Source organism: Schistosoma haematobium, chromosome 2 (genome assembly GCF_000699445.3).
Source record: "Schistosoma haematobium chromosome 2, whole genome shotgun sequence".
NCBI lineage: Eukaryota > Metazoa > Platyhelminthes > Trematoda > Strigeidida > Schistosomatidae > Schistosoma > Schistosoma haematobium.
This window is the reverse complement of record NC_067197.1, coordinates 3,765,113-3,778,730: the sequence shown is the minus strand read 5'-3', so window position 1 is coordinate 3,778,730 and position 13,618 is coordinate 3,765,113. Positions and strand designations below refer to the sequence as shown.

The window sequence follows — 13,618 nt, the reverse complement described above, 5'->3', positions numbered from 1 at the left end:
TTTTTCTTTTTGTGGCGTCAGTCGATTGTTTTCCTTCACCTGTTGAGTTAGCGGTACTAAAGTTTGTCTTATTTCCTGCTGTTTCTTCGCTGATTCCGGAAGTCTTGAGTGATGATTCTAGTTCTACGAAGAATTCCAATTTTGAGGCGTTGCTTGTGTTGTGGTTTGATCCTTTTCGGAGTAGGTGTTCTTCCGTATTTTTAGTGGTTCTTTTGACAGATTGATCACGAACTTGTTTGTGTTTTCTTACATGAATGGTTTTGAGATCTTGATTTGTTTTTAACTTAAGGTGTTTCTTCTTTGTTCTCTGTGTCGTTCGCATGATCTCTCGATGGCTGTTTTCAAGATTTCCAAATGTTCTGACGTGAGTGTCATTTGTAGCTTACAAATTTTAGTCCTCTATGAACTCTATGAGCTACAAATCTTCTCCACCATCTCAAAAATTTTTCCTAATGGCTTTTTACCAGATGCTACTTTGTTGGAAGTTCAAACAAAACATTTGCTGAACTTGGAAAACTCGCCTCGAGCCAACTTTACTGCAACATTGACACTATTGTTAGACAAAGCAGGTTTATTATTACAGCACTCTTACATTTCAGTCCCAGGATTGATGCAAATATGTATAACGCGTTTTGTTCCCGTTAGGTGACAATTGTTCATATGGTTCCTACCCTCCTTCTCACTATTCCTCAAAAACATATCAGTAATGTAGTCGCCCGAGATTTCAACATACAACTGATTTAGTTGACCTGCACACTTATTCGGATATTGTGGAAGCAATATTTCCGAATAATTCTTCAACTGGATTAAAACCATATTGTTCCCATGAGTTGGCTTTTCAGAATCGATTCACCCAATTGTATCAATCAAATATTCAACTTTACGTAAAATTTAAAAATGTTTACTATTCAATGAATTAAAGCGAGACATTTCAAAAGTTTTAATTACGGAATCAATTAAACAGAAAAACGAATATTTTTGCACACACACACACATGATGAATGTTTTATTTTAAATAATGCATTTGCGCATAGGATTCATTGCGGAACCACTCTTACATTGGTACGTTTCTGAAAATCCTTGACTGTGTTTCACAACATCGTTCACACTGAAAACGAAGAAAATTAGAACAAACTATATGGAACTATTAATGAAAAAGTTAATATGCTGTTGCGACAATTCATTCATGGACACCACGCAAATGTTGACAGTATTTATTTAATGTCAACGAATGTATGTTCAATATTTGCATTGGATGACGTTTACAATCACATCTGCATTGTTGAGACTACGCTTGAAATGAGAGCATATTTGTAGCATGAGCTTTTCCTGTATCAAATAACCGAGTGAAAATCAAAGATTCCATGATAGTGGTTACAGCCCACAACTGACTGCCAATATTTTAAATATATGTCATGGCCACATATTTGAATGAACTTATGAAAATACAAATGAATTACCTGGATTTGTAGACTTGGATTGACGACCGTAAATCGTCATCAACAATTTGTGATGATAAGCCGCCGCACACCATCTTCAGTTATCAAGGATAGGCGAAATGAAGAGAATAATCAAAAGTGTATTGGTGCATTGTAGTTATAATTCAATGAAGGTAACTAATGATCATTTCACAACGTCATGAGACAGGAAAGTTACTTCGAGAAAACTGAAAAGACGCTTTCAACTATGTTTTCTTACACATTAAGATAAACAACTTAAGGAGCGAGGATACACCGAAGTACTGGGTAATTGTTATTCATTCAAATAAATGAACCAACGCGAAAATCAACATCATCATTTTTGGTTCTGCAAGATGTGACATATTTGTCGTTTCTCAGTGAGTAATTGTCCTTCTTTTATAGTGTCAGTAGATCTCGGACCGTGGCTGCCAATGAATGGAAATTCTTATTATGATTGACATATTAGGCTCTAAAATTCCCAGTGAAGTTATTGTTGAAGCAGAAAAACGACAGTTGACTGAAGGAGTGATAATTTATTCTTACTTGTAAACTGTTTTATTAAAATAAAACAGAGTGAACAAATTGTACTGGTTGCCACCGATTGCTTGGAAATCAACCCTATAATTCTAGAATCGTGAGTTATTGGCAAGCCCGTCCACTCTCTTTCTGATCATAGTTCATCTCAAATTCAACGCTACATCTTATCACGTCACGCAACCTCTCCTTCACAATTAATATTCGTTGTTCGTGAATGCTCAAGTTCAAAGCAACCGCATTTAGAGTTTATTAATGAGAATAACAATTTTGATTCCTTGTCAACTTAATATATTCCTTGCCATATCCATAAACTTCTCATTATAGTCGTAGTTATTTCGATTGTAACTAGCAGACATAACGTTGATTATCGCTCTGTGAAACAGATTTATATTTGAGATTGCAAAACTTGAATATAAATTCGACAGAACAAGAACCCATTTCTGAATCGATCTTTCACAGTTTTATTTCTCAAGTGGTATACTCCGCTTACTCAAAGATGTCTCTATCATCAGTTTCTTTTGTGCATAACATTTTTACTCATAAGATGGTTGAAATTTAAATGTGCCACTACTAAGCTCAATATTGACTACAGCTCACCACATTTAGCATGAATCATTGGAAAGTGAGATTTTGTTCAAATGAATTTTGAACAGTGTGCTTAACTTACTTTCGCAAATGCTGAGAAAAACAACTTCATTTCATTTAAGCTTTCACGTGTTCCAGTTAAACTTCTCTTGTATGTCTGAAATAAATGTGGGTAAATTAACAATAAAGAATATTATATATTGAAAAGTATCCCGCTGTTGAACAAGGCATTGGGTAGACGAATGTTGACGAGAGAGCTTTCTGTGTTTAGTTAATAAGTATCTATACACTTTGGTCACCCATTTGAATCTTTTCGTGCCTTCTGCAGCTAGAACTTTCTTCGAGTCTGGTTTTCGAGTGTTTTATCGCCCTTGTGCTTTTACTTTATGGCGCTGAACAATAGACGACCTATTCTACCACAGTTTTCTTCGTCTATCAACGGTTTTGCTGTGTTCGTATCAACTATGCAAGCTAACATGTTGCCAATAACTCGAATCCTTCTGTACAGTGAACATCTACCGGATAACTCAATAACCACAAGCTCCTTTCGAAGAACAAAAGGCATGTGGTAACGTTTAAACAAGTTTCGTTTCCGTCATTTATAAATTACGACGTTTCTACACTCAAAGAATCTGACATCATGTTTCATGCCTATTCGTATCGAGGACATTCCAAGGTGCTATCTTGTTCACAAGAGTCACTCTATGAAGCGTCACCCACGACCTGCTCCCCAGTAGTGTCCCTATGATTGTCGCCTTTTCCTGCATCTCTCTGACATCGGACAGCTTCGTCATTCTCTCAATACGTCTATGACAGATCCTATCTTCACCATCTACAAATTGCTCTGACTAGTCATGTCCCAGACATCGACTAGTTTTGCTTATCTACACTGGAGAACCGACCTAAAATAAATCTCGGAAAGTCAAATATCTTATGTTTCGCTCTCCTGAATATCATAAATATATCATTATTTCGTCGTATTAGACAGCTAATCAAACACTAGCGAAATATCATCTATTTATTCACCACTTTATTGTGAAATGCGAGCGTGGTCAACTGTATATTGCATTCGAAAATTATTCAATGAAATTTAAATCCAAGCAATGAGTTCGTTTACTCTGAATCTAGAGAGCGTATACAGAATGCATGTGTTAATTGTCAATATTAGCGATTGAGGAATAAAATGAATACTGTGTTATTCAAATTCACTTACTTCGAACGATAGCATAAGACCATTTATACCAGCTGACAATTGTTCCAAATTCTAGTGAGTATGAAAATAGTTGAGATCACATAAATTTATATAACGTCTGCCACATATACATCACGTTTTCTACGTTCAACTTATATGGTCTCGTTGACAAGTAAGATGTAACGATTAGGCATGAAAAACGCTCAAAGAAGTTGAATTCTTAGGTGCCTGTATGTAGATTGAAATACAGCGTGGCGACTTATGAGATTGATCAGTTGTCGACAGTTCTGGCAATGTCGGAAGGTTTCAAATAATCACGTCCATTATTCTAGTTATATTTCAGAGAAGATATTGAATATCTTTGCGCAGTATGTGACAACTGATTATTAGATGACTATTACACTAACAACTGCTCATATATGTGATTCACTGCATTTGTTGGAACATTTAAGCACAACAATGTTAAGTGATTTCAACTATGTTAGCTTGACAAATTGAACGAGTCATAAATTATCAAGTTTTGTGGATCCTCATATAAGATTAAGTCGTAGTACTTGTCTTCCCTGAAGTAACAACATGACACTATACTAGATCGTTATAACTTCCGATTGTGAAGAAGAGTTCATTTTGTAAGACGTTTTGTTAATTGAAGTTTTCAATATTATTGACAATAATCCCAAGAAACTCGACAAAGGCAACAGTGAGAAAATAGACACGATAAACCGTCAAATAATTTGGTTTTGGGTTGACATTTCACCTGAACTCACATATTGGATGAATACAATTCTACAGTTTTCCTTAACTTGATATTTCTAGCAAGTTATTGATATCAATATTCACATCTGCTTTTAACTATTTTTCTATTTTACTGAAAGACTGATCAACTTATCATTCGGAAACTATGTACAGATGACAAGTCCATTATATCTCTGTATTTTATTATCATAATATTCATTACAATTTGAATGAATTACACCTTCCATATATACCAGTCATCTTTCAGTATGGATTCCTTAAAAATCATTTCGAAATTGAAATGCCGAAAACTGTGTAAAGATTCGAAACAATTCTTGGATTAAAAGTACGTTTAAATTTTTCTTACTTCTTTCTGAAGTCTTTCAGAGTTGACTTGTTCTGATAAACAACACAGTTGAGTTCTTAACGGTGTAGAAGCATTTGGTGAACACTTTGACTGATATTCTGATTGATTTTGTACGTGTTCATTTCTGAAAACTGTAATGTAAATATCCGTTTATTGCACTGGGTTTTCGAGAATCAATATACATGTATATATAACGTGAATTGGAAATAGGATGAGTGCTATAGTGGTTTCTTTGTCAAGTGTGAATAGTATTCCATATATTACAGCTAACAAGACAACATCGCAATGAAAACCATTCCTCTTAACATGCTAACTCTTGATGACCTAAAATAGTATATTTATGCCTGACGATAATAACTTTCGTTACTAATATATTACTGTCCATCTTATTGCAGATACAATCACTTATATATCAAATCAGAATAACTACACTCAGATTCCACTTGCCACATTCATGTGAGAATAGTTCTCCATCAATATGAGGAATATTCGGAATAAAAAGTTTCAATTTGCACAGAAATCAGATGCCGTCTCATCTAATAATACAAGTTTAAATAACAATTATTCATTGTTAATACTGCTTGAATTCGGTTGAATAACTTAACCGAACCACTATCTTGTGAATTGTGATAGATTGCATGTGGATGGCACATCTTCATTCATACTGTTTGCATCCGGATGAGTAATTCAGAAAAACCACATTACCGTCAGTATCGAAATTGCGCTAGAACATCTACTATAAGCACCATTGGTCTCAGTTCATAGAGATTTCGTAGATTCACATAAACAATTCACATACACGCACATTTCTCAATTGTTAGTGACCAATTCCTAATACCTGATTGTGATACCATTGTGGTTCACCGACATGGAGTGATATCTTGAAACCTACCTGCAGACATAATCTGACGACCGAGAAGCCAACCAAGAATTCCATACTTTTCCGGCATTATTTGTGATGTATTTAGAAACGGTGGATGTAATAATCCGGATGTCATAACCACGGTAAGATTTTTGTCAAATATGTGCGGTTGGAAGGTGAAGAAACCAGGTCTAAATATTTATAAACAAACAACGAACATTAATTTATTCAGAGAGATCAATGAACTAATAAATCGTGAAAAATGAGTGGATGAATGAACCTGTCAATAATAATTTTGTGTAAGTCTATTTATTAATGATATGTTGTACAGTGAATATCCTATTTCAAGGAATGGGATTCAATTTGCGTAACCGAATGCAACTATTTGAGATCAACCGTCCTCATGATGATAGATGCATCCAAAGTACGACACAAAATGAGATAATATGTATGATAATATTTCAGAGATCGTTATTAGCACTGCTATGATAACAGACTTATTCCTAACATTTTACGTATGTCATGATGTGACTGCCTAATCTATAAGATCTTACGTGGAAGTCAAGTCATTATCTATACTCAATCATCGTGTCGTAACAATTAGCAATATGATACTTGGCATTTTTGAAGAACACGTCTGAGCTGAAGAGAGGATAATATATTTAATGCGAATAAAGATAAGTTATATAGAACGATCACGTCAGCAATGCTGAGCCATGCCATCAAATTGAGTGAGTATTCCCCGTTCACTGTTATTGGCCTTCTCATCGTGTTCAATGTTGAATATCCATCTTCCCAGTTATCTCATGTTCAGCTTTGAGGATGTGTGGATAGGACCAGTAAAACTACACATGCAGTAGTGATTATGTATCGAAAGACTTAAGTCCCAGAAATCAACACAGTAGTCATAATCTACTTATATGTGGTGTGCAGGAGAAGTAATGTTGGATGAATAGTATAAAAACTGGTGCCTTATGTTTCGATCCTGTTGACATACTTATTTTGCAAAGTAAATGTACATTGGTGAATTGAATTAGGGTGTATGGAACGAGAATTTGTCAATTATTTTAGAATAACAACTTATTGAATCCCATCTAATAGTATCAATAAACGCACGTGATCATATTTGATCGCCTAATTAAATGTGTTTACACTTTCATTGAATCGTTGTAAATTTGCCTTATTTGATTACATTAGATCAAAGTAGATTGTACCGTATGAAGTTTGCTCCCTAAATGCTATGCAACTACATTACACTGAAATACTGACAAACACGTTTCGTTTTCTTCTAAATTGAGCGATTTCACCCATTTTACCATCATTCATAAAATCACTATTTGAAACATAACCAGTTGTGAATCACGATGCCATAAATAGTGTTTGTTCTATGAACAAAGAGTTTATTTTACATGAGAGTCAGTAGTGATTAAAAAGCCATAGTAACAAAGAACAACTCACAATTCGTATCTGCGCGAAGTGGCCTTCAATGATGTTAGAAATTTAGCTTTCATCGAGTAGTATGCATTTATAAGATAGTTATCTGCAGAAAGTTTATTCTGAAACTGAAATAAAATGATTTCTTTATTACCTTCAAAGTTACTGATTTACTAAATGAAAGAAATCGTAATCGTACAGACGTTTCAACATATCAACTTTCATTTATTTAAATGCGGAAGTCATTTCATTGCAATTCCATGGAAGGTACATAAAATAACAACGACAGACTGACTGATATGATGGATCACTTTTGCTTGGAAGATCAATTAAAACAAAACTGGCATCAGATATGAACTATGAGGAAAACGATGCATACTAAATGATAGTCCATTTCAAAATGGTTAATGCGTTTTTTATATTTCACAATAATCTACATTCTGTTGGTGACAGTATAACATACACTGGACAAACATGAAGCAAACAACTGTGTAAACCATAAACAATTCAATCTTTTGAAGATCAATCTACATATGTTCGGAGATTTGAGGCATAATAAGTAGAATAGCTTGATGGAAGACTTTCATTTCTATTGTTGTACATCTGGCTTAATTCAGTTACAGAAGTAATGGTAATTGTTAAGGTTACTCAGGACACATTGAAATATTTTCTCTGAATGATGGCACCTCTGAAGAAGAATAATGTGTGAGAACGAGTGAAGTTGCTTCTACTCTCTATATTTCCTTCCTATGAAAAGTCTCAAATCGAAATGCGATTTACAGACGTAATAGATAATGAATCAAGAAAATGAAACACGTAGTGTAACGAAGGATATACGCAACTGCAATCGTTGACTAAATGATCGATACAGAATCGAATGATTAATAGTATCATATCTGCATTCATTCTTATTTCAATTTCATAATCTTAATGTTGAGCAAGTTTAGCTGCTAGGAAACGTATACTAGTTTATATGTTAGTTATTCTTTTTTAGCGCAAATCCTTTACCATTTTGGTTGCAATATTGTTTTCATTCAATGTTAGATTTGAAATGTAGGTGCAAACGTTTTCTTGAATTTTTCTTTACGTATTCATCGACACAGTTGAAAATGAAGCTTTGTCGTCACATATTGATATCACTCCGATAAGCTTCAGTCATGTGCAAGTAATTACGAATATTTATTCTATTATTTATAAGCGTTTGTGAACGTCTGTGAATGTTTTCTAAAGAACTCGACACATCAAAGCTCGACACATCGAAGCTCGACACATCATTTTTGGTTCAAGATAGTTTTATATGCTTATGCGATGTCAAATTTATACGCCATTTTATTCGTTTAGTAGTCTTTGCTTCTATGTGTCGTTCTGTTTAGCCGCAAAATAAGCTTGTTTGCAATGCGCCTTGGATAGCAAAAACGTTTCGTGTCGGTAACGTTAGACAACGTAAGGCGAACGTAATAGGCTGTCTTAAGTGAAGTGGGTGTAGGACGTGAAATAGAGACGTTAGCAATAGGAACCTTCAAAAGAAACACTAATACGTTTGCATGGGGTGAGCACTGAAGATGCCATTCAGAACGAATAAATAAGGCACTGCAATCAAACCATCTAGCTTGACAAATTCAACACTTCGAAATATGGTAATACTTGTCTATATATATTCTGATTTTGTTCTATTCATGAGTTGGAAACAATCACACAAGTCAGATGGTGAAAAGATTGATAGAAAGAAATAATATTTTCTCAATCATAAACAGTCAGCCAATTATCTAGCTGAGTCATTGATCATTACGTTAAGCAATAATAAAATATCCAGTGTTACACTTGAGGAACGTACTTCGAGTATTTTATCTCGGCCTTTGTATTCCTCACTCAAGGATTCTGAATCCATTATTAATACTTTCATATTGGAAACCTGAATAATACAATCGGTTATTATTCACACTATCAAAACTAAACAAACCGTTGAAATAGCTTTTTGTTTGTCATCTTCACTCCTCCACGATCCTTGAGAGAATAATTCAGTCAATTTGCGCTTCATTCCGTCAAACATTTGAATCACCTATTGCGTACAAACAGACATAACGATCAAAGTGACAAAATAAATGATACATGTCACCAGAGGTTATTCGTACTTTATTACATGACTGTAAGCTAGTTAGGAACTGAATAGATAACGGAAGAATTGATTTACACTCTTTCCTATTATCCAGCATATCTCATAATTGTTCCAGTTGTTGAATCACACAGACTTAATTGAACCATCCAATCAAATTCATGTTCACAGAGAAAATTCAATTTTCAAACTACGCCTTACATTATCCGCCAGTTTCTTCAACACAAAAAGTAAATCGTGTCATTGTAATAACCTGTCATATTTGCAATTACGAACAATAGATAAATGATAAATTATTGAAATCGGAACTCACTTCATCTTTTGTACTCTTACTTATACTAGAATATTTGTGCTGTTTGTTTATTGTCCACCAGAAATTCTCCTTCAATTCCTGAATGCAACTTGGTGACTTTTCATCTGAAATGTTTATTGAAATACATCAAAATATTGTTACACATAGTTCAAGTTATAAACAGATAACTTTCAACAATATTAATCATAATTAATTGAAAGGAACACAACCCATTTCATTCTCGGATCATATGGATCATGGTGTTCATAATTCGTCTACTGTATTTGTATATTTTCTATTAACGGTATAGTTTGAAATGACAAACAACGTCATGACTTACAGTTGAATTATATTTTATCGTTCAAATCATACGGAAAACGAAATAAACATGAGCAGTGAGGAACAATCTGACTGAAGTACAAGATTTGACGCTTTAAGAAATCTCACTATGCATTAAGTGTGGATAAATGAAGCTAATTTATCTGCGAATTTGTTTACTGTCTACCTGAACAGTTCTCCCAATTACTTTGTCCAGATTCGTTTTCCGGCTTGTATTCAAATAAAGTTGACACATATCTTGTTGGATGTATCATCAAATAACAAATCATAAGAGAATTGAGATATGGAAGAAACATGAAAGATTCAAAGGACGATTGATAAAAGATTTGCAAACGGTGTGTTCACTGTATGATTTTGACAAATTATGTAAGACTGCATTAAACAATGGATTGGTATTCCTTACCAAGTCTCCATTCACTGCCTACATAACGCTCAAAAGCTTTCACGAGAATGTTTTATCTGCTTCCATGAACCAAAACAGAGGGAAGTGTTTTACCCTTAGTTCTCCTAATTTTTTATTGTGCTTTACCTCGTTCTAACCATGGACACAACCACACATTTACTGCGAATGAAGTGACTTTTAATAGAATATTTTAATCAATGATAGTAATACACACAAATTCCAGTTCAATCTGACCTTCAATCCATCGTTATCTCAAACACCTGAAAATATCATATAACCTTTGTATTCACACACTTGCGAATCGGGGTAAAGAACATCGAATTCCTCACATTATTAGTGTAGTCAGTGAGTTAGCATACTACTGTGAAATCGACCTCATTCTCAACTTACTATCGAACAGAAATCTTCCAGTTCTTCAATCCTGACAGGCGTTGCTTCACCAACCGTGGTTTCATCCTGTATCTAAGACATCATAAACGATACCAGTTATTTCATGCACGATATTCAAGGAGATTTAAATAGCTTGATTATGAATTGTCATTGATTTCAGAACTTGACAAAAATGTTGCTCAATGCTTGTTAGTTTAGACTGGTCCTGGCGTCAATCTTCCCAGGAATTTTATTGATCTAATTTTGCAGTCTACGTTATAGGACCATGAATGCTATTGTTGATTTTTCTGACAGCCTCGTGTTTTTCGACACTACCAGTATTGGTTCGATTGACTACGGTATTTGAAGTCAGTGATCGTTTGTGAAAATGACTCATTAGTTTCATATTTATCTCTCTGATAACAAAATCACATACTGTTTTATACTCAGCAAACAACATATTCAAATGTGTCATTGTGAAGTAGGAAGTTGAGTGTCCGTTTATTCACTTGTTCCTGCAAATTCCGTATCAAAAGTTCAATCTGATGATAACCGATAAAGACCTCTATTGTACTAGCCAAATGCCATGGATTTCCACCGACTGAATATACGTTCTACTCAACTACGACTTATTTCACTTATTTCTGTTAAGTACTGTAATCCATAAAAATTATTTGAAATTACCACTGTGAATAAAAATTGACAAATCATTATCGGTTTACTCACGATTTTAATTTTTGAATACAATTCGAAGACTTCCTCCATCAATCTTTTATTATCTTCACGAGCACCTACTTTTTGTAGATGTTTGAAAATTTGTTCTTTGACTTCGCTGTCCGATCGATCTGACTGTTGAAGATGAAAAACGCACGACAAATTTGTTTCTCATCAAATACCACAAGAATTCAAAAATATGATGATGTGGAGGATAAACACCATGGGCATGATGGGGAACACGAAGTATGAACGCTTCATATCATGACGTGGACTTGTGGAGAGAACAGGAATGGCGAGTGGTTGTTATCTGCATGTGTTATTTAAAACTAAGTTACACGCAGTCGCGTTCTCTTTTACAAATTCACATACGAACTATGAAAATCCCAACCTTCAAACCAGCACGAAGCCAGATAAGACGTACTTTCGTTAATAGACGGCTAACAATGTTCATGGAAGACGTCATAACAAAGAAAGGACCTGTTACATTATCAGACCATCACCTGGTCGTGGTCAAACAAAACATCATAACGAACAATCGTTGAAGAGTTGTACAGGTGATACTACAAGAATTCAGTAGACCATCTTTGATCACGAGAGAGCATTCGACAGCGTGTACATGGGAACGTGGTGGGGAGAGATGAAATCTTTGCAGATGTGATGCACAATTCAGCAGAATAAGGAAAACGTTCCTGAAATTGAGGTTGACCTGAAACTCAAAAGAAGTGTTACACATGACCTAAGATAGAATTTTCAACACTAATGTCAAGGTGGCTCCATTGTACAAAGCTAAAACTTGGATAACTATAAGGACCATTAGCAAAATAAGGTATATATACATCTAACTGCCCACTCAAGGTACTCCGAATCCATTGACCGTAGACCAATAGCAATAATCTACTCTGATAAACAACAAACAAGCATTCAGTCAAAGAGGAAATTGAGAAAACACATCAAAGACATTGCAGGACATTCCACGAATATTGTTTATGGGAGTCTTTGAAATGAAATGAAAACTAACAGATCAAAATACAACCAGGTTCGCAATTACGGTAAGATATCAAGATCATGAATTGTACTCGACGTCAACCCTGTTCAAAATCAGAGTACAAACCTGACTGACAATGTTCAGTTTGTGACCTTTGTTCAAGAGTGATTATTGGTTTCACCAACACAACTTTACTGACATTGAAGCTATAGATCCTATTTATCAACTCTGCTTTAATAGACCTATGACAATGTTTACTGGGTTTATTCTTGTTCAATTCACAAATCTCAACTAGTAATTGTAATTAATCGTCGACAAGATCCACACAATTGATAACAATATTGAATTATTGGGCGCTCAAAATAGTCAAATCGTATCATCGGAAGTTTGGCTTTCCTCATTCTGCTTACCTGTATATGTAACCTCCTGTATTTCTCATTATTTACTCTCAAATCATCAGTTACCAGTCACATTTTAATGTTCCGCGTAATCATGGGTAAAATATCAAAAGACAGACAAGACTCTATTTTGGTGAAGTGTTGATGAACATTTTATCAATAGATGCCTGAGAATAACGCTCGACCTGACCGACGTGTAATTCCATTCAAACATCAACATGAGGAATAGTGTACACAACATTCCCTTAGTCGAATCATTTCATGAATTTCTTCGAACCGCGTTTACTCCTCTAGTTGTTCAAATAAACTTGACAAACTATTTCGTGTTTTGAATATCACAACTAGCAACATGTTAACAAAAAACTAATAAACAAAAATTTCTTAATCACTGCAATGAATATGATTGAATACGTATGTCAGTTTCATCTCACCATATTTAACTTCTCCTTGTCAAATGCGTCGAGCGATCCTGAGTAAATCTGGAAGAACAAATTTACGTTCACTTTTAGAAAGGGTCAAAATGAAAACTGTAATAACCGCAAGTTATTGTCAGAAATCATCAAACTCTCATTCACAGCATACTTCATTCAATGTGTGTTATTCATTGATATTCTTATTCGCTCATTGTGAAGAAAATAAACATGTCTGATTCGCTGAATTAGATAACGTCATTGGCAAAATCAAATGGTGTTTCATCATCGAACAAAGGTGCACAGATTTGGAATATCGTTAAACTCTACATATTCATGTGGCCGTCTCATTCAGGTCAGCAAAAATAAACAATTCGACGATGTAGTTGGAGATAAAAGAAACAGTGACAGTAAATCATA

At 34.6% G+C, this 13,618-nt stretch overlaps 1 protein-coding gene across 1 annotated transcript; it reads right to left on the bottom strand.

Annotated features, from left to right (window-relative positions):
• Positions 1-983: 983 nt before the first annotated feature.
• On the bottom strand, positions 984-7,300 carry MS3_00000220 (uncharacterized protein; the record flags this gene model as incomplete). Its single annotated transcript, XM_051208069.1, has 7 exons — positions 984-1,108; positions 1,461-1,534; positions 2,665-2,739; positions 3,796-3,846; positions 4,877-5,007; positions 5,769-5,929; positions 7,197-7,300. Coding segments are annotated over 7 exons (693 nt in total), but the record flags the coding sequence as incomplete, so codon positions are not given.
• Between the last annotated feature and the right edge of the window lie 6,318 nt (positions 7,301-13,618).